Here is a 23420-nt window from a genome sequence, read left to right on the forward strand (position 1 = left end):
TTTAGCAACAGACACCTGCTAAATGCAAATCTGTAAAACCGGTCAGGCTTGGCACCAGAAGTGCATACGCCGCTTCTCAGGCATTTCTGGGAATTGTAAATTATGTTGGCCCAAAATAGGCAGGGGTGGGGAGATATAGAGGGGGGCTCTAAAGAAGCGGAACATGTCCATATAGACCAAGGAATATGGTTTTTTTTAAGATGACAGCCACTTAGAAATGGCTATTTGGAGGGTGAACGGAGAGGAAGAGAAGACCATGAATCTTCCAGAAGCTGCCTGGTCCCTCCCTGCTTCTGGTCTGACTCACAGGCTGCCCTCTGTGGGGACCGTCCCATGGGAGCAGAGGTCCGGCTGACAGGAGGGTGGGGGTAACGCTGCTTCCCTCTATGCAGCAAATGAGAGAATGCTGCTTCCCTCTATGCAGCAAATGCAGATCCCTGCTGATCCAGAGCCTACCCCTCGCCTCCTCCGAGGGCAGTGAGTCTCAAAGCAGGAGAAACCCTCAACTCTCGGATCTACAGCAGCTCCCTGCCCTGTGACAGGTACAGACTGTTGGCTCCAGGAGCCACCAGGACATCTTTGGCCGGGAAAGGGGTTTATCCGTAGCCTTCTGATTTCCAGGATTCGTTTCCAAGTAGCCATGAATACTGCTCTCCACTTCCATTTTCCTGAGGCACACTGAAACGCGACCAGTGGATACTGTAATTGATGAAGAGGGCTTTAGGGATGTGTGTGTGCGTGCGCATGTACAGCTGATGACACAGAAGGCTAATTTGTAGGTGATCTAGACTGTCAGAAGAATTGGACCACTCCCATTTGGATGTCATACCACATTCACTGTATGTAGCTGCTGTTTCCTGCTCTCCAAGCTAGGCCAGAAGTCAGCTGCAACGTGGGCCAAAGGGATGGGCCCTGTTCTGTTTCCAGTCTTGAGCAAAGGGATGGCGACTTGCTCTGCGGAGCAGAGACCAGGGGGATTGCTGTTGGCAGACGCAGGGCCAGAGCTGTCCATTGTAAAATACGGCCTGGAACTTTCTCCTGGCAGGCTGCTTTCATGTGGTTAAAGACTAAACTCTTAGTTCCAAAGGTGGAACCAGAGAAGATCCTTTTTCCTTTAACTGAGTAGGCCCTTAGGCAAGAAGAGTCGTTCCAGATGTGTTTCAGTTTTACTTCCCCTGCCCTGCAATGCCAGTGCAGGAGGGGAGAAGGACCAAGGAGGCAAGGGTAGCGGGAGAGCTAGGATCCCCACTCTCCAGCCAGAACTGGGGGAGTACCCACCTCCTCTGGTCACGGGCTAGACAGCATTCCCACCAGTCAGCTCCAATACGTGGAATAACCACAGCACAAATACGTGTCCTGTGACAACAGGCTGACCTAGAGGGAGATGCAGGGACCCTGTCTATGATGGCATTCGCGAGGTGCACTCATGGCGCTTATTGAAGCAGCCAGGGATTACCGGGCTACGTGTACAAGTCATCCACCCATGACACTCTTTTAATAGTTCAAACTAGCTTGTGTGTCACAATTCAGATGACCTCTCAGCGCAGAATTACTTATTCTCCTTTAGAACCTAAGACCTATAGGCCTCAACTCATTGGAGGAATAATTTTGATCCCTGGTGACCAAAGGGAGCTGTCTCATCCCGAGGTGGTATTTTCTTGGAGGGTCCAGGCCTTCCATAAGGAGTTTGTTTCTGCAGGGACCCTGCTGATGAAGGGGGTTGGGTAGAGCGTGAGCCTCCACTCATCCCAAACTCCAGCACACAGAGGAGAGTCTGCTTCTTAGCACAGATGTGACTGCTGGATGGCACTTGGTCTGCCACCATTTGATACAGGTTGTAAACTCCAGGTTGGAGCATTTTGTCTTTTTTTTTCCCTTCAGTCTAGCCTTTTGGGGGGATTTACTGGATATTTTCCCTTTACTAGTTTAGAAGTTATACACACTATTTCAGCTATTGTTTTTTTTAATGTTTATCCTACCAATGTTAACGTAAATATCCAGATCTAGAGTCAGTCAGACTTTTTGTCTCAAATAATACAAGGATCTTATAACATTTTTTTGGTCATAGTTTTACTGAGTTTATTCACATAACATAAAATTCACTCATTTAAAGTGTAGAATGTAAAGTTTTTTAGTGTATTCACAGAGTCGTGCAACCATCACTACAATTAATTTTTAGAACATTTTTATCAACCCCAAAAGGAAAGTGTAACTGCTTAGCTATCATCTCTCTGTCCCCTTACAGCACCCCCCAACCCCTGCCCGCCCCCAGCCCTAAGCAACAACTGATCTAATATCTATCTCTATAGATTGGCCTGTTCTGGACATTTCCTATTAATGGAATCATAAAATATTTGTCCTTCTGTGTCTGGCTTCTTTCACTTAGCATAATTTAAAAAAAAATTTTATTGGAGCATAGTTGATTTACAATGTTGTGTTAGTTTCAGGTGTACAGCAAAGTGAATCAGTTATACATATACATACATCCATTAGCATAATGTTTTGAAGATTCATCCATGTTGTAGCATCTATTAATATTCCATTTCTTTATATTGGCTAATAAAATTCAATTGTATGGATATACCATATTTTTTTTTATCCATTCACCTGTTGGTAGACATTTGGATTGTTTCCACTTTATGGCTGTTGTGAGTAATGCTGCTATGGATCTTGATGTGTAACTTTTTGTGTAGACATGTTTTTGTTTTTGTTTTTTTTTTTACTCTTGGGTATATCCATAGGAGTATATATGCTGAGAAATGGGGTTACAACCTGATTCTTTTGCATGTGGACCTTATAATATTTTAACTCTATTCATCACCCTCAACTTATATGCTTATGTTGTCATGTATTTTAATTCTGTATTATTTTAGCTTTTCTTTTAAAAATAATACAAAACATTATTATTTTATGAAAAAAATGTTCATTTAGATTTACCTACATAATTACCACTTTCTTTGCTCATTATTTTGTATTGTGTCTCGGGCTTTCCATTTGACATTAGTTTGCCTTTGCTGGAATTATATCCTTTAAAATTCCCTTTAGAGATGATCTGCTGATGACAAACCCTCTTAGTTTTTCTTTGCCTAAAAATGTTTGTATTCCTTCTTCATTCTTGAAAGATATTTTCACTGGATATAAAATTCTTGGTTCATAATTATTTTTCTCCCAGCACAGTGAAGATGTAATTTTACTATATTCTGTCTTCCACTGTTGCCTTGAAAAGTCATTAGTCAGTCTTAACTTTCACTCCTTGGAAAGTAATCTGTTTTCTTTCTGATTGGTTTTAAGATCTTCTCTTTGTCTTTGGCATTCTGCAGTTTTAGTAGGATTTGTTTCAATGTTTATTTGTTTTGGCTTATTCTGTTTGAGAGTCTGTGGGTACATTCTTCAGGTTTCTGAACATTCTTAGCTATTATGCCTTCAGCTATTTTGTCTGTCTCCTCTTCTTCTTCTAGGACTATGTTTAGAGTTATGTTAGTTCATCTTAATCTGTCTTCCACACCTCTTAATCCTTTTTGTTCCTATCTTCCACTTCTTTGTCTACTGTGTTGCATTTTGGATAATTTCTTCAGCTCTATATTCCACTTATCTCTTTAGCTGTCTAATCAGTAACTAAACATATCAGTTAAAACTATCAATAGAGTTTTTAATTTCAATTATTTTTCCCTTTTCCAAACCTAAACATAGTCTATAACTATTCTGAGGTCCTTAAAGCTCTGTTTTCACTGGCTCTTGGCTTATTTACTTGTGTGTTTAGGTTTTGTTTCAAATATTACTGTTGTTATTGTTCTTTTATTGTACATTGCTTATTTTCTTTAAAATGTTATTTGTGGGAATTTTTTGAGTCCTGGATTTCTCTAGAGAGGATTTGTCTTTGTTCTTGCCAGGCACTTGAGGGCTACCAGTCTGGAATCATGCTAAATAAAACTCTCAACCTAACATTTTTGGATTACCCAAGTAGTATAAATTTAGACTGCAAACCCACATGAGGACTGGCTTCTGGTTCCAAGATTTTAGTGGAACTAACTAGTTTCTCCCTCTACTACCCCAACTCATCGTTAAGATTTGAGACTGGATTTTCCTTACCATTCTAGGGGTGGGGTAATTTGTGTTTCCAGTGCACCTTTACACTGAAGTGTGGCTTTTTGGGGTCATAGATCTCTTTAAGTACTAACTAGCTTTTGTTATTACCAGAAATGGAAGTCCAGGTCTTGTTTCCCAACCCTCTTATGTCTGTGTCCTTCCTGTTGGGGGCAGTCAGGAGGATGTTCTAATTCTATTCATTGGTTTGGCCATCTATCTGTTCTCAGTGCTCTCCTGAAATATCTCTATGTAAGTTGATAAATACCTACTATATGTCTGTCTAGTATTGTACTAAGTTCTATGAGGTATCTGGTAGCTATTTAACCTGTCACGTAGCTAATAAAACATTAATATTAGAGGTCGTGAGCCCTTGGGGCACTGATTTAGACCATCTTTTGATTTCTGAGCTCTTCTAAACCCTAGAAATCAGCATTTAGAGTGAGGTGGGTGTAAGTGCATGAAGGCAGGGACCGTTTGTATCTTGTTCATAATAGTTGACACATAATAGGTGCTTAATATATATTTGTTGATTGATTGATTGATTGAATGAATGAATATGTTGGTGTCTGGGAGGTCATGGAGGTAGATTCCAGTGTTGACTAGTTCCCTTGGCAATATAGTTAGAAGATTCCAGGTCTGGGTTCACATAGTGGGGATGGAAGAGAGAGGATAATATTTCAGTAGCAGGGGATCAAACCATCATGGATTTGAGTCACTTGTAAATCAAGGGTTTCCTCTGTACTGTAAAGGGCCTCAGCACATATCAGGGTACTATAATGTAGGTCAGTGGGTAGGAACATGGACTCTGGAGTCAGATTGCCTGGCTTATATCCAGGCTCTGTAACTAACCTTGGACCAGTTATTAATCTCTCTGTGTCTTAATTCCTTCATGCAAAAAAAGGGGATTATAGCATTTATCTTATAGAGTTGTTTTTGTTTGTTTGTTTTTTAAAATTTATTTATTTATTTATGGCTGCGTTGGGTCTTTATTGCTGCGCGCAGGCTTTCTCTAGTTGCGGCGAGCGGGGGCCGCTCTTCGTTGCGGTGCGCGGGCTTCTCATTGCGGTGGCTCCTCTTGTTGCAGAGCACGGGCTCTAGGTGCATGGGCTCGGTAGTTGTGGCGCACGGGCTTAGTTGCTCCGCGGCATGTGGGATCTTCCCGGACCAGGGCTCGAACCCGTGTCCCCTGCATTGGCAGGTGGATTCTTAACCACTGCGCCACCAGGGAAGTCCCTATAGAGTTGTTTTAAGTGTTAGTTAATACAAGTACTTAGGACAATGCCTAGCCGAGAAGTGCTCTGTACCAGCGGTTATTAATGATTATTATTATCTTTATTGTTGTTTTGAACACTAGTCACATCATTATTCTTGTCAGTACATTTTCCTGGGAACTGCCTGTCATTTCTGTGAGAAAATATTCTAATCTCACACCTACCATTTAGACTTCTGGAGGCTGACCTACTGTAGTATTTCCCCAAGTGTAAGTTAAGCACTCCTGCATCCAGATTACCTTAGGGAGCCATGTTAAAATATAGGATGCTGGGCCCCATCCTAGTAGGTCGAAAGGATTCTTTCTCTAAAAATTAGTGACGAAAATAAAGATTCTGCACATTCTCTGTGTGTTGGATTAGCCAGGAGCTGCTGTGAGTCAAGTTTATCACCCTTCAGTGCTCGTAGAAAACGTGTGAGCAGGCTTGGAGACTGGGAAGAGATTGAGAATGGGAGAGTTAAACAGAAGAGAAGAAAAGAAGTAGAACGAGAAGTGAGCAGAGTCTACTCATGTCAGGAGGTTGTCAAATACCATCTTTTGGCCTCTTCTCAAGGGTCATGCCTCAAGGGGACATGTGACATTTGCCTTCCCTTGATTTAGGGATTCCTGAACCTGGCTTCAGCTTGTAGCTTGTAGCCTGATGTTGGAGACAACAGGGTAGGGAGGCCTGCCTTACAAATGGCTGCCTGGCGCACTGGTTGCCTTCAAGCAAGGGCCCCCAAGGAGTAGAAGATTAACCAGACTCCATGGTTGGTTGGTTGAGGGAAGTGGGCTGGCTACTGAGTGCCCTTGAGCTGTTTTGACTGGGCTAAGAGCCAAATCTCAGATGTGTTTGTCCCTCCCTTTGCTCTAGTGCTAGATGCTCAAGTCCTTTGAAGGCGCTAAAGTCGAGCCAGATGGCATCACGGACTGCTTGGGCTGATGAGGGGCTGGAAGTTTAGTACCTTTCCTCTCGTCCCTTCCACTCTGCATGGCTCACATTTCCTGTGTGGAATCTGTAACCTAAGGCCAAGGAGAATGAGGCCTTGGTCCTGTCGGTGGTGCAAAAGGCCCTCATGGGGCCCCTTGTCACACACCCTGAGCAGGGAGGCCAGCCCTGGCTCAGTCATTCCGCAGGTGTGGTTTGGCCTCCACACACAAGCTGACTGTCTTTTGACTTGTAGCTGCCCTGGTTCCTCTGTAGGTCTTTTGAACAATCTCTGTCATTAGCCTTTCCCCTGAGTTCTGTGGAGAGAGCCATACAAATATTTACTTTCCCTCCTTGAGTAAGAAGTCAAATAACGTGTTCAGGGCTGGACTTCTATGTCCTGAAGTACCTTCTTGTGTACTCAAAGCTTCTCTCCTTTTTCCACATGAAATTCGAGCTTTGGCTCAGTCTGAAGAAGTAGTAAATCTGGATTTGGTGACTTCGGAGCCCCCTGGGGTCTTGGATGGCTAGTGCCCATATGGTGGTAGCTGGGTCAGGCCTTCAGGCTTCATAGTAGACCCTATTTCTGTTCCATCAGGGGAACAGCCTGGTGTTTTGATATATAATAGACAACAGTGGTTAAGATTATGCATTCTGGATCCAGGTTGCCTGGGTTCACATTCTGGCTCAGCCTTGAGACCTTGGGCAAGTTATTTAATGAAACCCCTACTGCTTTTTCTTTTTAAACAGACCTTTGGTGCAAAGGTCTGTTTAAATCATAAATCATATTTATAATTCTCGATTCATAACAAGTTTCAACATTGGTCCATTCATGGCATGCTTTAATTTTATTCATGAGTACGTTTATTTATTCATGGAGAGTATTATAAACAACTATGAACTCAACCCAACAACTAGCCACGTTGATAATAACTTACAGACGTAAGCCTATGTGCTTCCCCCATCCTGCTCCCTACCTCCATGCCCACCACTGTGAACCACTAGCCTGAATTTTGGCTATTATTCCTTTTCTCTTTTTAAAAGTAATCTTATCCCTCTTCTCATGTACACAGAAAAAATATATATATAATATACATTATATATAATAAAATATGTAATATTTTATATATGTAAAACAGTCCTAAATAAGGTATTATATAATTGTAGTTGCTTTTTGATCCTTATAAAAAGGGTATTATGTTGTGTGTAGTCTTCTGGGATTTGCCTATTTTATTCAACATTATATTTGTAAGATGCATCCCTATTATTGAGTATAAGTGTAGTTAAATTTTCACTGTGGTGTAACATTCCATCGTAGAAACATACCACAGTGTCTTTCTCCATTCCCTTTGAGATGGGCATTTGGCTGTTGCCAGTATCTTGCTATTACGAGAAACCGGTCTGTCCTCAATTTCCTCATCTTAAAATTGGAGAATAAAAATAGGAGCTACCTCGTAAGTATGTGATGAAGATGAAAGGAGTTAATACTTGTGAAGTGCTTAAAACGGTGCCTGGCTCATAGCACACGTTTGGCCAGTGTATTCGTTTCCTCGGGCTGCCATCTCCAATACCACAGACTGAGAAGCTTAAACAACAGAAACATTGCTTCACAATTTTGGAGGCTACAAGTCTAAGGTCAAGGTTTCAGCAGTGTTACTTTCTTCTGAGGGCCTCCCTCTTCGGTCCTAACCTCCTCTTCTTATAAAGACACCAGTCAGACTGGATTAGGGCCCACCCATATAACCTTATTTTATCTTAATTACCTCTGTAAAGGATCTCCAAGCAGTCAAGTTCTGAGGTACTGGGGGTTGCCTATTGCTATTATTATCATCATTATTATTATTTGGTCAGAAGCCCAGAGTTTTCTTCCCTGCCTTTTCAGAAATGACTTTTGATACCAGCAACAGTACTAAAGAATGGCACTTTGTGGTTTCCCAGGATGATAGGCAGCAGCTCCTAAGTCTGTTAGAGGTGAGAGGAGAGGAGCTAGGACGTTTCATTGTCACCTTGGTTAAAGGAAACTAACCAAGCAAAGTGAGGCCTTGCAGGCGAGCCAGTGGCTGATTGACCCTGAATTGCCACTCAGTAAAGTTCTGTGGGCTTGCCAGGCCTGGGCTGCTGTACCAGGAAATACACTTACACAAGTAACTGCACCACCAGAGCAAACAGCGTCTTTCATGGGCTCAGAATATTTTGTTTGACATTAGGGAGCTGGCTAGCAGCCACAACTCTGTTCTCCTGCTCTCCCTCTGGAAGGCTCTGAGCACCGAGGAGGAAGTCAGGAGTAGCCCTGATAGGATTTGGATTCCAAAAGGAAGGAGCAGCTCCCCCGTGCCAGTTGCCCACCCCTCCCTCTCTCCACATCAGACCTTGAGTGTAAGATGGAATTCCGTGTGCCTGGTAGGACTGTGGGCATCTGTCCGTACTGGGGGTTGGGAGTGGGCTCACAAGGGAAGATACAGTGAGAACAAGGGACTTGGGAGGGGGTCTGTAATGTGCTCAGATTAAAAACTAGAAAAAATTCACACTAATCATCCGTAATAGCTTAATGCATCCTCTTGGTTAAGGATGCCTGCAGTACAGAGATAAGAAGAATATAACATGAAAGTTCTCCTCCACCCACTCCCCAGAGATAATCGCTGCTAAGGTGTACATTCCTCTTGTGACCTTTTTTTTTTTTTTTGACTTTTAAACTTTCAGCTACATGATTAATAAATTAATGCATTAATTTGTCATAAAAATCCAACTATACAAATACATAGAATCCAAGTCTAAGTCTCCCCTTCCCTATCCCGACCTGTCCTCCCCAGTCCTCTTCCCCCGCCCAGTTTGGTAAATATCATTCCAGTCCTTTTCCTGTGCATTTATAGTCATCTAAAAGTACAAAGCCTAATTTGTCCTTTTTCTTCTGCAAAAAGGATCATGCTGTGTTCGATATAGATTTGTTCTGTTTTACCTACAAATGGTTGTACCTCCTTTTTTGTAAATGGTTGCAGAGTTAATCTTCCAGAGTGTTTTTTGATGACTCTCCTGCCAGTGGACATTCAGTTAGCTTTTTTGTTATTAGATATTTTTTTGTTATTACAAATAATGTTGCAGTGAACATCTTTATACATACAGCTTTGTTCATACATGCAAGTGTCTCTGTTGGTATAAATTTCTAGAAGTGAACTTAGTGAGTCAAAGTGAACGGGTATTTAACATTTTTTATAAATATTGACAAATTGTTCTCCAAAATGATTGCACCACCTAAGTGTCCATCGACAGATGAATGGATAAAGAAGATGTGGCACGTATATACAATGGAATATTACTCAGACATATAAAGAAACGAAACTGAGTTATTTGTAGTGAGGTGGAGGGACCTAGAGTCTGTCATACAGAGTGAAGTAAGTCAGAAAGAGAAAAACAAATACCATACGCTAACACATATATATGGAATCTTAAAAAAAAATGGTTATGAAGAACCTAGGGGCAGGACAGGAATAAAGACGCAGACGTAGAGAATGGACTTGAGGACACGGGGAGGGGGAAGGGTAAGCTGGGACGAAGTGAGAGAGTGGCATGGACATATATACACTACCAAATGTAAAAGAGATAGCTAGTGGGAAGCAGCCGCATTAGCACAGGGAGATCAGCTCAGTGCTTTGTGTCCACCTAGAGGGGTGGGAGGGAGATGCAAGAGGGAGGAGATATGGGGATATATGTATATGTATAGCTGATTCACTTTGTTATAAAGCAGAAACTAACACACCATTGTAAAGCAATTATACTCCAATAACAATGTTAAAAAAAAACAAAAACAAAAACAAAAATGATTGCACCTTGTTTTTTCTTCCAGTTAATTATACCTTAAGATTTTGCTGTATTAGTTCATATAGATTTACCTTCTTTACATTTATTTACATTTTAAAAACTTCCCAACTTCTTATAAAAATTTTCAAACATCCCGAAGAGTTGAAATAAGAGTATAGTGAACGATGACTGTATACCCTCAAGCTAGATTCAACAATTACTGTTTTTCCCTATTCACTTTCTTTCTCTCTTTCTTTGTGTTAAGTTTGCTGAATCATTTCCCCTCAAATTGCAGACATCTTGACACTTCAGCTCTAAATACTTCGGCCTACAGCTCCTAGGGAAAGGGACATTCTCTTGTATATCCACAATACGTAATCACACTCAAGATAATTATCACCAATTCTCTAATACTGTCTTCTTTATCTAATAATCTGTTTATATTCAAATTTTCCCAATTATCCCAGGAATGTGTTTTTTAAGTTTTTTTTTTTTTTTTAAATCAGGATCCAGTCAGGTTTCAAGATTGCTTTTGTTCTCTCTCTTCACGTTTTGTTTATTCACTTTTTAAAATCTCGGAGCAGTTCCCCCACCCTCTGATTCATGACATTGACATTTTGGTGAATCCAGGCCAGTTGTTTTGCAGAATGTTCCACATTCGGGATTTGTCTGTTTGCCGTGGCATCTTGTTGTTTTTCATGGCAGCATGGTATTCTGTTCTGTGAATGTATCGTGGTTGAGTTTTAGGTTGCGGGCATTCCTTTTGTGGCTCCTCTAACAAGTGGTATTTAGTCCCAAAGAGTTTGAGGTACCGGTAGCCACCGTAGAAGTCTGTGGTCAGTTAATGAAGATAAAGTGTTCCAAAGCCAAACTTGGTTGGCAGGAGAATTACCAAAGGCTGCATCCTTTCCCCTTGAAGGGAGATAGATTATTGTTTTAGTCTGTTCAGGTTCCTATAACAAAATGCCATAAACTGTGTGGCTTATACACCTCAGAAATCGATTTCTCACACTTCTGGAGGCTGGAAGTCTGATCAGGGTACCAGCAGGGTCAAGTGCAGACCCTTTTCCGGGTCACAGGGCAGGAGGGGCTAGGGAGCTCTCTGAGGCCTCCGATTTCATCAGGACCTAATCTCCTCCTAAAGGCTCCACCTCCTAATACCATCCCATAGGACATGAATTTGAGGGAGACACAAGCATTCAGACCATAGCAATAATCTGTTTTGATTCTCTGATTTCTTTGGAGAGGCTGCAGTCTGGGGCTCAGCTGAGAGCAGGGTCCTGTCTTTGTAACCACCCATCCTCACTTTGCACTTCATCAGCAGCCGTGGACCCTTTTGGTAACACAAGTCCCCAGCTGGCTAGGGGAAGCTCCTGGGTTGTGAACTTCCCCCACTCCCAGCACACCCCTCCTTCGTGCAGCTGTTCTCACTTCAGCTCGTCCTTCCCTCCTCATTTCCTGGAGCCCAAGGCTAACGCTTCTCTCTGTGCTCTGGCTCCCGGCCCTCCTGTCTGCTTCAGGACCTCTCACCATCCGGTGCCTCCTGCCCCACTTGCTTCTTCAGCCTCCCTCTCCCCACTGGCTCCTTCCCTCCATCTATAACTATGTTCAAGTCTCTCCCAATTCTATCAATACTCCCCTTGAGCTACGACTTCCATCTCTCGCCATCCATTCACTCTTGAAAGAGTACCATGGACAGGGGTCTGCAAAGTGGGTTGCATAAGGTGTTCTATTTGGGTGCATAAAGAGAATATCAACATTTCTATGCCTTTTAGAATTTCATCCATTTACTTTTCTCTGTTTGCATTTCATATACATGTATATCATTTGCCTTTCAACTCTTCTCATCTTCTCCAGCCTCCTTGAGATCCAGACCCACATTCCCACTGATTTATGGGCATCTCTGCGAGGTTCTCACACTGGGCTCACAAACTCAGCCCGGTCTCAGCTTTTCTTATGCCCCTCGTCCTCCAACCTGCTTCCTTGACTGTCGGCCCCAACTTAGGGAGGAGTCCCAACATCCCACCAGCCACCTAGGCCATCAGCCTGCGGGTCATCTTTGACCTGTCCTCTTACTCCTGCTTACCGCCCACCCCCCCCCACCCCCGTCTGTGTCAGTTACTCAGTCCTGGTGATTCAACTTCCTTACGTTCTCTCAAACCTGCCCATCCTCTGTTCTCTCGCTGCCTCTGCCTTCAAGCTCGATTTAGACATTTCTATTCCCAGTCCCTGACACACAGCCACCAGCTGGAGCTCTGCACAACTGTACATTGTACAGGACCGTCCCTACTGTTAAAGAAAAATCAAACCAAATCCAGTGCTTGATATACAGGTCCTTCCATGCTCTTTTGCTGTGCTGATGTTATCCCTTTGTCTGTTAGCTTTCTCAACCAGACTATGAGCTCTTGTAGGGCAGGGACTGTGTCTTCATCACTGCCGTGTACCCAGAGCCAGACACATTACCTGCCACCTAGGAGTGTCTCAATAAATGATTTTTTTTAATTGGTTGGCCGAGAGTAAGAATGAGACTGTCATGGGTGAGAAGAGAGCAGTATTGATACTCCTTTGAGAAATAAAGAAGTCTCCAGGAGAAACTCTCTCTTAGAGATGGGCCAAAAGAATGGATTGAGCTGGGAAGCTAAAGTTATCCTAGTAGTTGTCTGCTAAAATAGTGATTTGTGACTTAGGGCTGTGGGCAGGGCCAGGTGCCACTATCTCTTGCTGGAGGCTCTTGCTAGGGCAGAATAGTCAGGTGAAATGAGGTCCAGCTTTTGACCCAGAGAGACCTGGCATTAGTCTTGATGGCTGGAGTTGAAATCCTGGCTTTACCACTCACTGGCTGCATTGATGTTGAAGAGGAGGATGATAATAACAGCTAGCATTTATTGAGTACATATTATATGCCAGCATGGGGCCAGGAACTCTACACGAATTATTTCACCTAATTTCATCACAACTTGATGAGATAGCTTCTATTATCATTCCCACTTTACAAATGAGCCAACCGAAGCTCAGCAAGATTGTGATTTGCCCAAAGTTGCATAGCAACTAAATGATGGAGCTAGAATTTCAGTCTTTTTTTTTTTTTTTTTCCTTTTTTTTCTTTTTAGTTTTTTTTTTTTTCACACACACTGTATTTTATTTTTACAAGAGATAAATAGACTGACACCAAGCATTGTACATGGATGACCACAACAAAAGCAACAATGATTGCAATTACCAAACATGAAACACACTCATACTATGTCATAATATTGACATTCAGTCCAGTAATCCTCCACTGCAACAGCTCCTTTACTTTGCAGTGAAAATTGATTTGTATATTCTTTGCCTCTGAGTTCTTGTGGGATTTTTTCTTTTTTTAAATTCAACCAGAAAGTCACAAAAATTATACTCATCCTCATCAGTTCACTCAGTCCCATGTAATTAATTTTTTTTTTTCATCTTGATCTTTTGTTAGCACTTTTATGAGCTCATCAGTTTTTCATTAGAGTTCTGAAAATGCTTATTCATTCAGTTCAGCAGTACAGTCAGGTACCAGAAACCTGTACTTGTCAGAGTCTTTTCCATGAATTTCCTGAAGATGAAACCCTTTTATAGGAACATATTTACAAAAGCATCAGAGTACACCCAGAACTGTCTGTAAATGACAAAAGACTTAAAAATGACCACGGTTAAAGATTTGATGAAAGTTCATAATAATGCAGTTGACAAGAAAATTAGTTATTTCTGAGATATACATTTTAAAGTAATAACTAGGATTATGACTTATAACATTATACCAGAACATATAAGATTTTTAGAAATTTCATGTAATGTCTGAAACATTTATATTAACATATTTCCATACAAATAACCCAATGAAAGTTTAGTATTAGTTGTTTTGTAGAATTTCAGTCTTAACAGCCTGACTCTAGGCTGGAGATATTCATTTGGGAGTCATCAGTATATAGATGGTATTTAGAGCCAGGAGCCTGGATAAGATTATCTAGTGAGTGAGAGTAGATAGAAAAGAAAGCCAAGGACTTGATTCTGGGCCCCTCCAATATGTAGAGGAATTAGGAACATGGAGGTCATTGGTAACCTCAATCAAAGCTATTTCGGGGGTGGGGTTGTGGTGGGTATGAAAATTTGATTGGAGTGGATGGAAGGATAATTCAGAGGAGAAGAAATGATGGCAGTGAGGAGAGAAAAACCATTTGAGGAGTTTCTCTATAAAGGGAAGCAGAGATATGGGGGTGATAGCTGGAGGGTGCAGTGGGATCAAGAATTTTTGTCTCTTAGGGAGGGTGGGAGGGAGACGCAAGAGGGAGGAGATATGGGGATATGTGTATATGTATAGCTGATTCACTTTGTTATACAGCAGAAACTAACACACCACTGTAAAGCAATTATACTCCAATAAAGATGTTTAAAAAAAAAAGAATTTTTGTCTCTAGATGAACAACTTTGTAGCTTGTTTTCTGATGGGAATGATCCAGTGAAAAAGGGGACAAATTGCTGGTGGTGCGTCTCCGAGTAGACGAGAAAGGATAGGATCTAGTGCAGGAATGGGGACTAGCCTTAGCCAGCAGCATGGGTGGGGACGGTGCAGGGAGGAGGGCGATGTGGAGGTGGGAGCTCGTTGATGTTCTCTTCCAGTTGCCTCCTTTTCCCCAGTGAACTAGAAAGCCATGCCACCAGTCGAGAGGGAGGATGGGGGAACGTTTGAGGAACACAGGAGAAGTTGTGAAATAGTGATAGGAATCGTCCAGGAGAGAGGAGAGTGAACGGACTTGAATGTAGTCGGATTATAAGGTCGCATTAAGGGTTCGCTCAGAGTTTGCAGTCATGAATTTCAAGGGTTAACAGCATAGCTTTACGTTTTTCTCCAGCCGTGCTTACTTGCATTGGTAGAGGCATGGAAAAAGGTTGAAAATGTATGGAAGGGAGTGATGGGAAAGTATAGAAGTGAGGACGTGAGGTAGGTGAGGGCCAGCAAAACAGTGGAGGATCAGGAGATGTGGGTCCTAGTGAAGGTGGTGAATTATTAGTTGGGATGTGAGGGGTGCGGAGTGATTGGGTAGATAGGAGGTGGTGGTTGGAGAGTGGGGTGCATGACAGAGTTTATGGAAGGGTTGGAGGTGTTGGCAGTGACAGGTATGACCATGGGGATAAAAGGCTGAGGTGAGATGGAGGTGAGACCCTCGAGGGGAATGGAGTTCAAGGCATTAGAAACCAGTGTGTGCTAAATATTGAAAACATGGGAATTTTGACAAAGGCATGTTGGACGGCAGTGACAGGGAGGGTCCAGAGTTGAGTTCTACAAGGAGAGTAGTGGGTGGGAGAGACTGACGACAATGAGGTTCAGATCAGGGCAGTGGTTAGGAAGGAGACAGCATTGAGGGGCAGACAGGACCCCTCCTGGCCCAGGGGTACAAGGTGACATGGGAGGGAAAGCACCCACCACTTGAGAAGGCTGTAGGGATAGCTGTGTCCTCAGAGGGGCGACCAGGTTTTCATCAAAGTAAGAAGGTCAAGGGACCGCTCAGAGAAGAGTTTGAAGATGGAGGGGATTTTGCAAATGATAGTGGGTTCCAGAGGATAGAGGGGAAGCGTTTCAAGCGTTGGGGAGTAGTGGGAGGTGGTCTCAGATTCGGGCTTGTAGAGAGCTATATGGAGGTTAGAGCTCAGGTGTTGGGCGGTGACCTGGGAGTCTTGGGCTTCTGATGGTAACGGAAGTAACCAGGGACATACGGCACACTGGGATGGGCGGTCTTCACGGCAGAGTGTGGTGTTGCGGCTGTCAGAGGGCAGAGGGTCGGTAGGAAGGAGGTCGGGGATCTCGCCATGGATGGAACCCGTGTGCTTCATATTTCGGGCAGTCCGATTCCAGAGGCCTGGAGAACTTTACCAGTCTACTCTATTGATTCTGAAAAAAGATGTTGACTTGGACGTGAGAAGGAAGTTATGACTTATGTAGCTTAAAATGTTTTTATTGCCTTTGGCTTTCAATTGCAGTGATGTAGGACTTTCTGTCTAAAGCCTTGGGAATCCCCCAGCTGAAAAGGAGCCCAGATATGTACATTAGACTCGAGTTCCAGATGTGCGTTCTGGAGGGCAGAGACGAATTAGCCAAGTGGAACTTCTTCTGGGGGAAGTAAGACACTTTACAGATAGTGTTTATGAAACGGGTATCTTGGAATAATTAAGTGAGATAAGACACATGAAAGTATTTAACACAATGCGTGGTACATAAGTACTTTCTAAATATTCTTTGTTATTAAATGTCCACTGGTAGGTTCGTGCTCGCGTTCAGCTCCCTTCCTCCTGCCACTTGTGTGGTTTTCTTAGGTCGCCCTCCTTCTCTTTCATCCCTTTCCCTTCCTCTCCCTGGCCTTAGCTGTCAGCGGTGCCGACACCTAGTTGAACACTCTCTGTATCCTTCTGAGGTAGAGAACTCTTGGAATAGGGGGAGAGGCCGCCCTCAGAGGAAAGACGCTGCTGATGGGGCTGGTCTCCTGGCCACCCCAGCTGAGATCTGTGACCGAGGTGTCTCCAGAGTCCCGGTGGGAGCTGAGAGACCTGTATTGCAGGCCAAGCTTGGCCACTGTGAGGGCGGGGATCACGTGAACAGGGAGGGACTGGGCCCAGCCCCCAGGTGGAGGGCAATTGCCGATCCTGCTGGTGCTAATGTGCTTCTATTACCACTCCCCTTGTTAACAGGGCCTCAGCTCCACTGCGCATCTCCCCTGCGCATCTCCCGGGTGTCAGGCTTTTGTGGGAGGGAAGGAGCGGGGCACGGGGTAGGGGAGTGTACAAGCTAAGAGTATAAACTCTAGAGCCGGACTGCCTGGGTTTGAATCCTGGCTCTGTCACCCGATGAGGCGTGTGCCCCTGGGTAAGTTATCTAACTTCTCTGTGCCTCAATTTCTCACCTCTAAAGTGGAGTTAATGGGAACAGTACAGGTGAATTAATAGGTGAACTGATAGTTAACAAAGCGCTTAATAGTTCCTGGCATGCAATAAGGACTCTACAAGTGTTTGTTTTAGTAAAATTTTTTGTTTAATGTTTTTACAGCAATCTTATAACAGCATAACTATTTTAATTTTACTGGTGCCAAAACTGGGATGGAGAGGTTAAGTGACTTGCCCGAGGCCACGGGGATATTCACTGGCAGAATCAAATCTAGAATAGGAATTTGGCAGCCTCGAAAGTCCTTGCTTGCGGCCGCAATGCTGAACTGCCTCCCTGGACCTGCCTGGTGGGGAGTTTGCTTTCTAGAAGGGCTGTGAGGGAAGGGAAAGCAAGTGGGCAGCGTGAGTCTAGGTGGGTAAATAGTGGCTGGAGTCTGAGACTTCAGCAAGGGGGATACCGCTTGGGGACCTGGCTGGGACCCGGGCAAGCCCAGTTCTCTGCTCCCTGCTGTGGGAGAGCAGCCTGGGTCCCCAGGCCCTGTTTCAGGGAGAGGTCTAGTCCCTTAGGCGCCAGAGAGCTGAGCCTTCCCGAGACCTTTGCCTTCTTGCCTGCTTTCTGTGTGACCACAGTCCAGTCAGTTAATTTAAGATAGTAGAGTGATCCCAGACCACGTTACTCTGAGGGTCCCCGTGGACCTCTCAGGCCTCCAAAGTTACCTCCTGCTGGTGGTTACCTCCACTGTGAAACCCCATGACCCTTTAAAGCTATTCCAGCGAGGTCTACAGAGACGCTTGGAACCTCATTTCTCTTTCTGGGATTTTACATTTCCTTCTGTGAGCATAAAATAATAGTCGAGCATCATCTGGGTCCTTGGGAAATTTTCCTTCTGCGTGGGTTTTTATTTTCAAGAGCCAGACCGGTGACTCTGTCCAGGGTCTGCAGTCATCTCAGCTCCCATTCTGGGAGCTCTGCCATCTTTTGGTTGGGCCCTTGGGTTCCTGGGTGTGGGGAGCCCAGAACTGGGTCCTCTCATGAGCTCACAGGTTTGGTTCTGTGCTCGCCCTGTTGGGCACAGTGAGGCAGCTGACCCTTGCCCTGGGTGTCCTTGTTTCTCTGGGCTTCCCCTTGGCGGGGGGGAGGGGGGGGAGGTGTGTGGGCGTGCGTGTGTGTATCTGTGTATGTGTGTGTCTGTGTAGGGCTGTGTAAGCCCCGGAGGCCAGGCCTCTTGCCAGCGGCTGCAGTTCTTTTCCCAAAATTGAGTTAGCCGCTCAGCTGTTTCCACTCTCCACCCACTGCCAAGCGCTGCAGCACGGTCCCTGTGCCAGGTTGAAAGCGCACTCTGCTTTGGTAATTTAGAGCTTCCATTTTGAGAGAGATGGGAAACAGGAGTGAATGAGTGGGCACGTTGGATGGAAGGAGGGTGGGGACATTCTTTTTGGCAAGCCACGCCAGAACTGGCCCAGCTGCTTGGTCTTCACCCAAAATTAGGGCTAACCCTGGACTGACCCCAAGTATCCAGTGGAGAAACTCTTTATTCTTGGATCTAGACCTAACCAGACCTGGCAATCAATATTTTTTAATCTGCAAAATGGGAATAATAAATCCTACCCCATATGTTCTTCATGTCAAATGAGAAATAAGCTTTTAAGTAGGCCATCAGCTACTCACCAGGAGCAGGAAGTGATGCAAGCTTGTGTTTCTCCAAGTATATTTCTGCAAAACACTAAGTGCTATTTTTTTGCAAAGGCACTGGCTAAATAAGTTTGGGCCACACCGGATAAACAGTGTTAAGCAGCCTTCTTCTTTGCACAGACCCCACAGGTCCTTAATCTACCACTAATATACATGGTGAATCTCTGAGGGGATCGACTGTAGGTAACATTTCTTAAATTTTTCACCAAACTTTCTCAGTGGAGCAGTTTTCAAGTACCGTCTCTGCAAAATACACTTTGGAAGATGCCAGCGTAGGTCATAGGTATATTCATTTCATTCTTTTTTCTCTAATTGCGAAGGGAGTTGAACTGGTTGAAGTGCGTGGGGTTGCTAAGATGTGGGTCCTTGGGAGCAAGGGCGTTCAACTTCAGAATCTGTTGGAATGAGTGCTTCCTGCTCTGAAACACCTCTCTCTCTCCTGTCCTTACAGCTCCCCTTTGAACTGGAGATTTACTACATTCAGCATGTTATGCTCTACGTGGTACCCATCTACCTGCTCTGGAAAGGAGGTAAGGCCAGCAAGCCCCGCCCCTGTGCCATCCCGACACCTAGCCTCACCCTTCCGTTTGGGGCCCTCACAACCTCTTGGGTGCCTATCAGGATCTTGAGGTGCTGCCTGGCCGGGTCTCTGCAGACACCAGGCAGTGGGAAAACGGGCACGGATGAGGCCCGCAAAGAGCCTGCTGGCTTTCCAGAACCATCCTTTGTGTGGGTGAGCTCGGTGCCACTGACGGCCTGTCCTCGGGCCGGGGCCTCGGGCTCTTCGTCCGTGGTGGCGTTGGGTTTTCACGGAGCCTCGCGCACTCTGTCACTCGCTTCTGCTTGTGTCTTCTCCCGGCCTCAGTGTGCAGAATAGGGTAGAAGAAGAGAAGGACCTTGTGCTTTTCTCATTACACCCATCCTCTCAGAACTAAAAAAGGTATCGAAAGGGGCAAGAAGTCCAGAAACTGGGATTATGGGATTGAGGGAAGAGGCAGGTGAAAGAGCAGTGGCCTTCATGTAAAACAAAGCATCGAAAATCTTCATTTGATCATGAGGGGAGAGACCACCAACCTGGTCAGGAAGCTGATCTCTTTGTGACCTCACAATGACCCTTAAATGATCCCCTCCCTCTATTGTGTAGTAGACAAACGAGAAGGGGAGACTGGCTGTGAGAGCCCCCTTCTCGAAGTTCTGACCTTCCCAGAAGGCCCTGTACCTGGAAATCATCCTCTTTTAGTCATAGCCACCAGCCTCTCTATCTTGGTTGCTGGGACTTTTCTGGGAGACCAACCTCACCCCAGGCAGCAAGGGTTTCATTTCTATCACGTGAAGCCACATGGACCCTAAACCCACTGGGAGATCGTTTGGAAGTTGTGCTTCCTCTAACTCAGGAATTCTAGCAAATCTTAAGAACTCCTGGCACGAGGGAGCCTCAAGGACCAGTCAACCGGGGGACATGCTGGAGGATGGGAACTGTTGCTCTCCATGGAGTCTACTTACAGTCAAGGGTCCCTGGTTTCTGTCAGTTAGGACTCTTCTTAGGACCTGTCTCTAAATATTCTTTGAGGCTGTCTTTACCCTGTATAGCCACTTGGGGTCTCACACTGTCAAAGAGCACTTCCTTTTAATTTGCACTAAACACACTCTTTTTCCCCACTGAGCTTTAAGAGAGGTCTGACGTTCCAATATCTAGGTGACCTGGGCCATTTCTCAGGTCTGTCCCCTGTGGCACAGGAAGTAGCTTCCTAATAATATGTTTAGTCTCAGAGATACACTCATTCTGAAGGGAACCAAGCAGGAAGCTGTCCCAGGGCTCCAGAGCCCCACCACTCATGGTTCCTGGTTTCTGAGGTGTGGGATGCAAGTTCTGGCCAAATGTCCATGGCTATTAGTTAAACCTATTTGTGCTCTGAGGTGCCATAAAAGTCTGTCAGTTGGCCGAGCCAGAGTGGTCTGACACAGAAAATACACAGTAGCCTCTACCTCCCCCGCCTCTTCAAAAAATCCCACCATCTGGGAAGCTACACTTTCTAGAAGTGGCTGATTCCACTGCGGCCTTCTGTTGAATCTGTTGCTGCACTGTTTGGGGGGACTGAGCTAATAAGGAAGTAGGGATTCCAAAGTCTTAGTTCCAGTTTACTTATTTGTTTACTGTGAGTGAGTCTTTCGCCTCTCCTCTGGTGCCTGGCCTTGAAAAGAGGTTGTAATAGTAGTAACAGTAATGGCAACCACAGTGTAACTATCAATGCCTACTTTTTATTGAGCGTTTTCTGTGCAGGATACTGTGCTAGGCATGTTTTGTGTATGTTCCCATCACAACTAACCTGGTGAAAAATCCTCCTTCTACAGAGGGGGAAAAAAAAAAAATCAAGGCTCGGGAAGGTTAGGTACCTTGCCCCGCAGCTTGGATTCAAAGCCTGGCCTTGATTCTCTCACACACCATGTTGTCCTAAAAGACAGATGTGTGTCTCCTGACCACATCAGGCTGGGAATCAGCCCTCCAGCCCGCCCTGCTTCAGCCAGTCACTCAACACAGACAGGCGCACCTCATTTTATTGCACTTTGCTTTATCGTGTTTTTTTAACAAATTAAAGGTTTGTGGCAACCCTGCATTGTCAGAGGATGGTTAGCATTTTTTAGCAATAAAGTATTTTCTAATGAAGGTATGTACTTTGTTTTTTTAGCCATAATGCTATTGCACACTTAATAGACTACAGTATAATGTAAACGTAACTTTGATATGTGCTGGGAAACCAAAAAATGCATGCGGCTCACTTTATTGCGCTATTCGCTTTATGGCCGTGGTCTGCAACCAAACCCGCAGTAACTCCGAGGTGTGCCGGGATTTGTTCAACACCTACTATGTGCAGAGCATTTTGCTAGGGAATCAGAGACGAACCAGAAAGGCCCAGTCCTTCCACAGGGAGTCCCTGTCTGAGAGAGAAGACAGACAGGTGTAATACAGCGTTGACAAGTGCAACTGTGAGAGCGTGATAGGATTTCTGAAGCCTTGTTCGCCTTCCCTTCTTTACCATTTCTGGGCTCTTGTGTGCTCTTGGCTTCCTTTCTGGCTCTTTGCTGTCATCTGCTGTTCACCTGGGGGAAATTATGAGCATATAGAGGGAAAAAAAATCTGGATTTCCTGAGGTTGGTTTTACCTTCACGTGAGCCTTGGATGTAGGCCTTGCAGAGGGGGCGTGGATCTGGAGTGAACAGTGGGAAGAGTATTCCCTGAAAACCAAAAAGCTGAGAGTTTGGGGCTTCTCTTCCCTAATAAAAGTCTTGTAATTTTCCAGAAATAGCTGGCTCAGGAGTTTTTACCCAAGGCCAGACAGCTGTCCTTTAGGTACCACCCATGCCCGGGAACCCTGTTTCCCTGAAAGGCAAGGTCCTGCTTCTCCTGTGGTTTGGGGGTGTCTGGGGGGTGCTGAGTGGGAATCTCATCCCCCCCTCGTTTCTGCAGCCCTTCGGCACCACCATAGTAAACGTGACCTCCCCTGTCCACACTGCTCTGTTCTTCCTCCAGCCGGGCTCTTTATTTCTCTTTCCTTTCCTCCCAACTCTGACTTTGGCCGTGTGCAACCCCACCCTTACCCCCAGCTCTTCACAGCACACAAAGTCCTCCCAGCTCTTGCCTGAAACTCCCTCTAACGGAGGCTGTTCTCTCCGCTTGGCCCTGTGTGCTGCCCGGTTCTCCACTGTCTCTTCCAGACTACTGTTTCGTCTCTGCCTTCTGTGACAGTGCTTTCTCCTCTGCCATCCTCTCTTTTTCACTACCACCACCACCTAAACCTCTTGGTCACTTCTCCCACATTCCGCCATGCCTTTGGCCCATGGCTCTCTCACTGTTTTCATTACAACTCTAGCCAGCATCCTGAGAGCCTTCCGGTGAGGACCACTCATCCCACCCCCAGCTTCTCAAGGTTCGGGCTTCTCAGTTGCAGTGACTTCTGCCTCCCCTTTAGCCACCTGGCCCTTGCTTTCCACTAAAACTCTTCCATCTGAGATCATAAGCCTTTAGGTCCTTTTCTTCGACCCAAATATCTACTCCTTTCAAACTCCCCTTTTCCCCAGTCAGCTTGTGCCGCTATGACCAATTACTGGAACCTTCCCTTCACCAGCTCCTGAGAGTGTCTCACTCCCTTGTCCCTTCCACTGGGATTAGTGTCTAATCCCAGTGTCCAGTCTTGGTCTACTGAGAAAATCTCTCAGGTCATTCGGATTTGGGCCGCAGAAATCCCATGGTCTGTTATAATTGTGCTCTCAGCACCATCGCTCGCTTATTTTCTGTCTTTCACCGGCTCCTCCACACACAGCCCTCAGAAGTCATATGCCAGAGCTTTACCGCCCTCCCCAAACTTCCTATCCAGTCTATTCAAACTTCCAGTCCTCTCCACTTTCAGTAGATGTTCTCCCAACAAATGACTGGGGAAATAGAGACTTTCCGGTGGGAGTTTTCCCTCAACTACCTCTCTCCACTCGATAAGCTTCTTTAACCCCGCCCATCCTTAGGTTCCTCCCTCCCGTCTTGGAGGGAGTGGTGTTCCTCCTGCACATGGCTGGTCCCACACCCCAGTGTGGTTGCCTCGCATCCCTTCCACCTCCTCTGGAACCTCATCCCATCAATAAGTCCCTTGTTTATCTGGATTTTCAATGCTTCACTACTGGCTTTTCGGTCTTCCCTATTCTAAAAAACTTTAACAACACACAACTCCATCCTTCATCCTCCCTGTCAGCTAAGCATCTTTAAAAAATAGTCCAAACAATAT

The 23420-nt window shown here is 45.0% G+C and overlaps 1 protein-coding gene across 10 annotated transcripts in view; it reads left to right on the plus strand.

Moving 5' to 3' along the window:
* TMEM164 (transmembrane protein 164) overlaps nt 1–23420 on the plus strand; it is a 164002-nt gene that overhangs the window by 113171 nt on the left and 27411 nt on the right. For all 10 annotated transcript variants that reach the window (XM_061178761.1, XM_061178768.1, XM_061178765.1 and 7 more), the window contains one exon: nt 19100–19178. In XM_061178761.1, the coding sequence (XP_061034744.1) occupies nt 19100–19178 (79 nt within the window). The remainder of the gene's footprint in view (nt 1–19099; nt 19179–23420) is intronic.

This window comes from Eubalaena glacialis, chromosome X, assembly GCF_028564815.1.
Source record: "Eubalaena glacialis isolate mEubGla1 chromosome X, mEubGla1.1.hap2.+ XY, whole genome shotgun sequence".
NCBI classification, from domain to species: Eukaryota; Metazoa; Chordata; class Mammalia; order Artiodactyla; family Balaenidae; genus Eubalaena; species Eubalaena glacialis.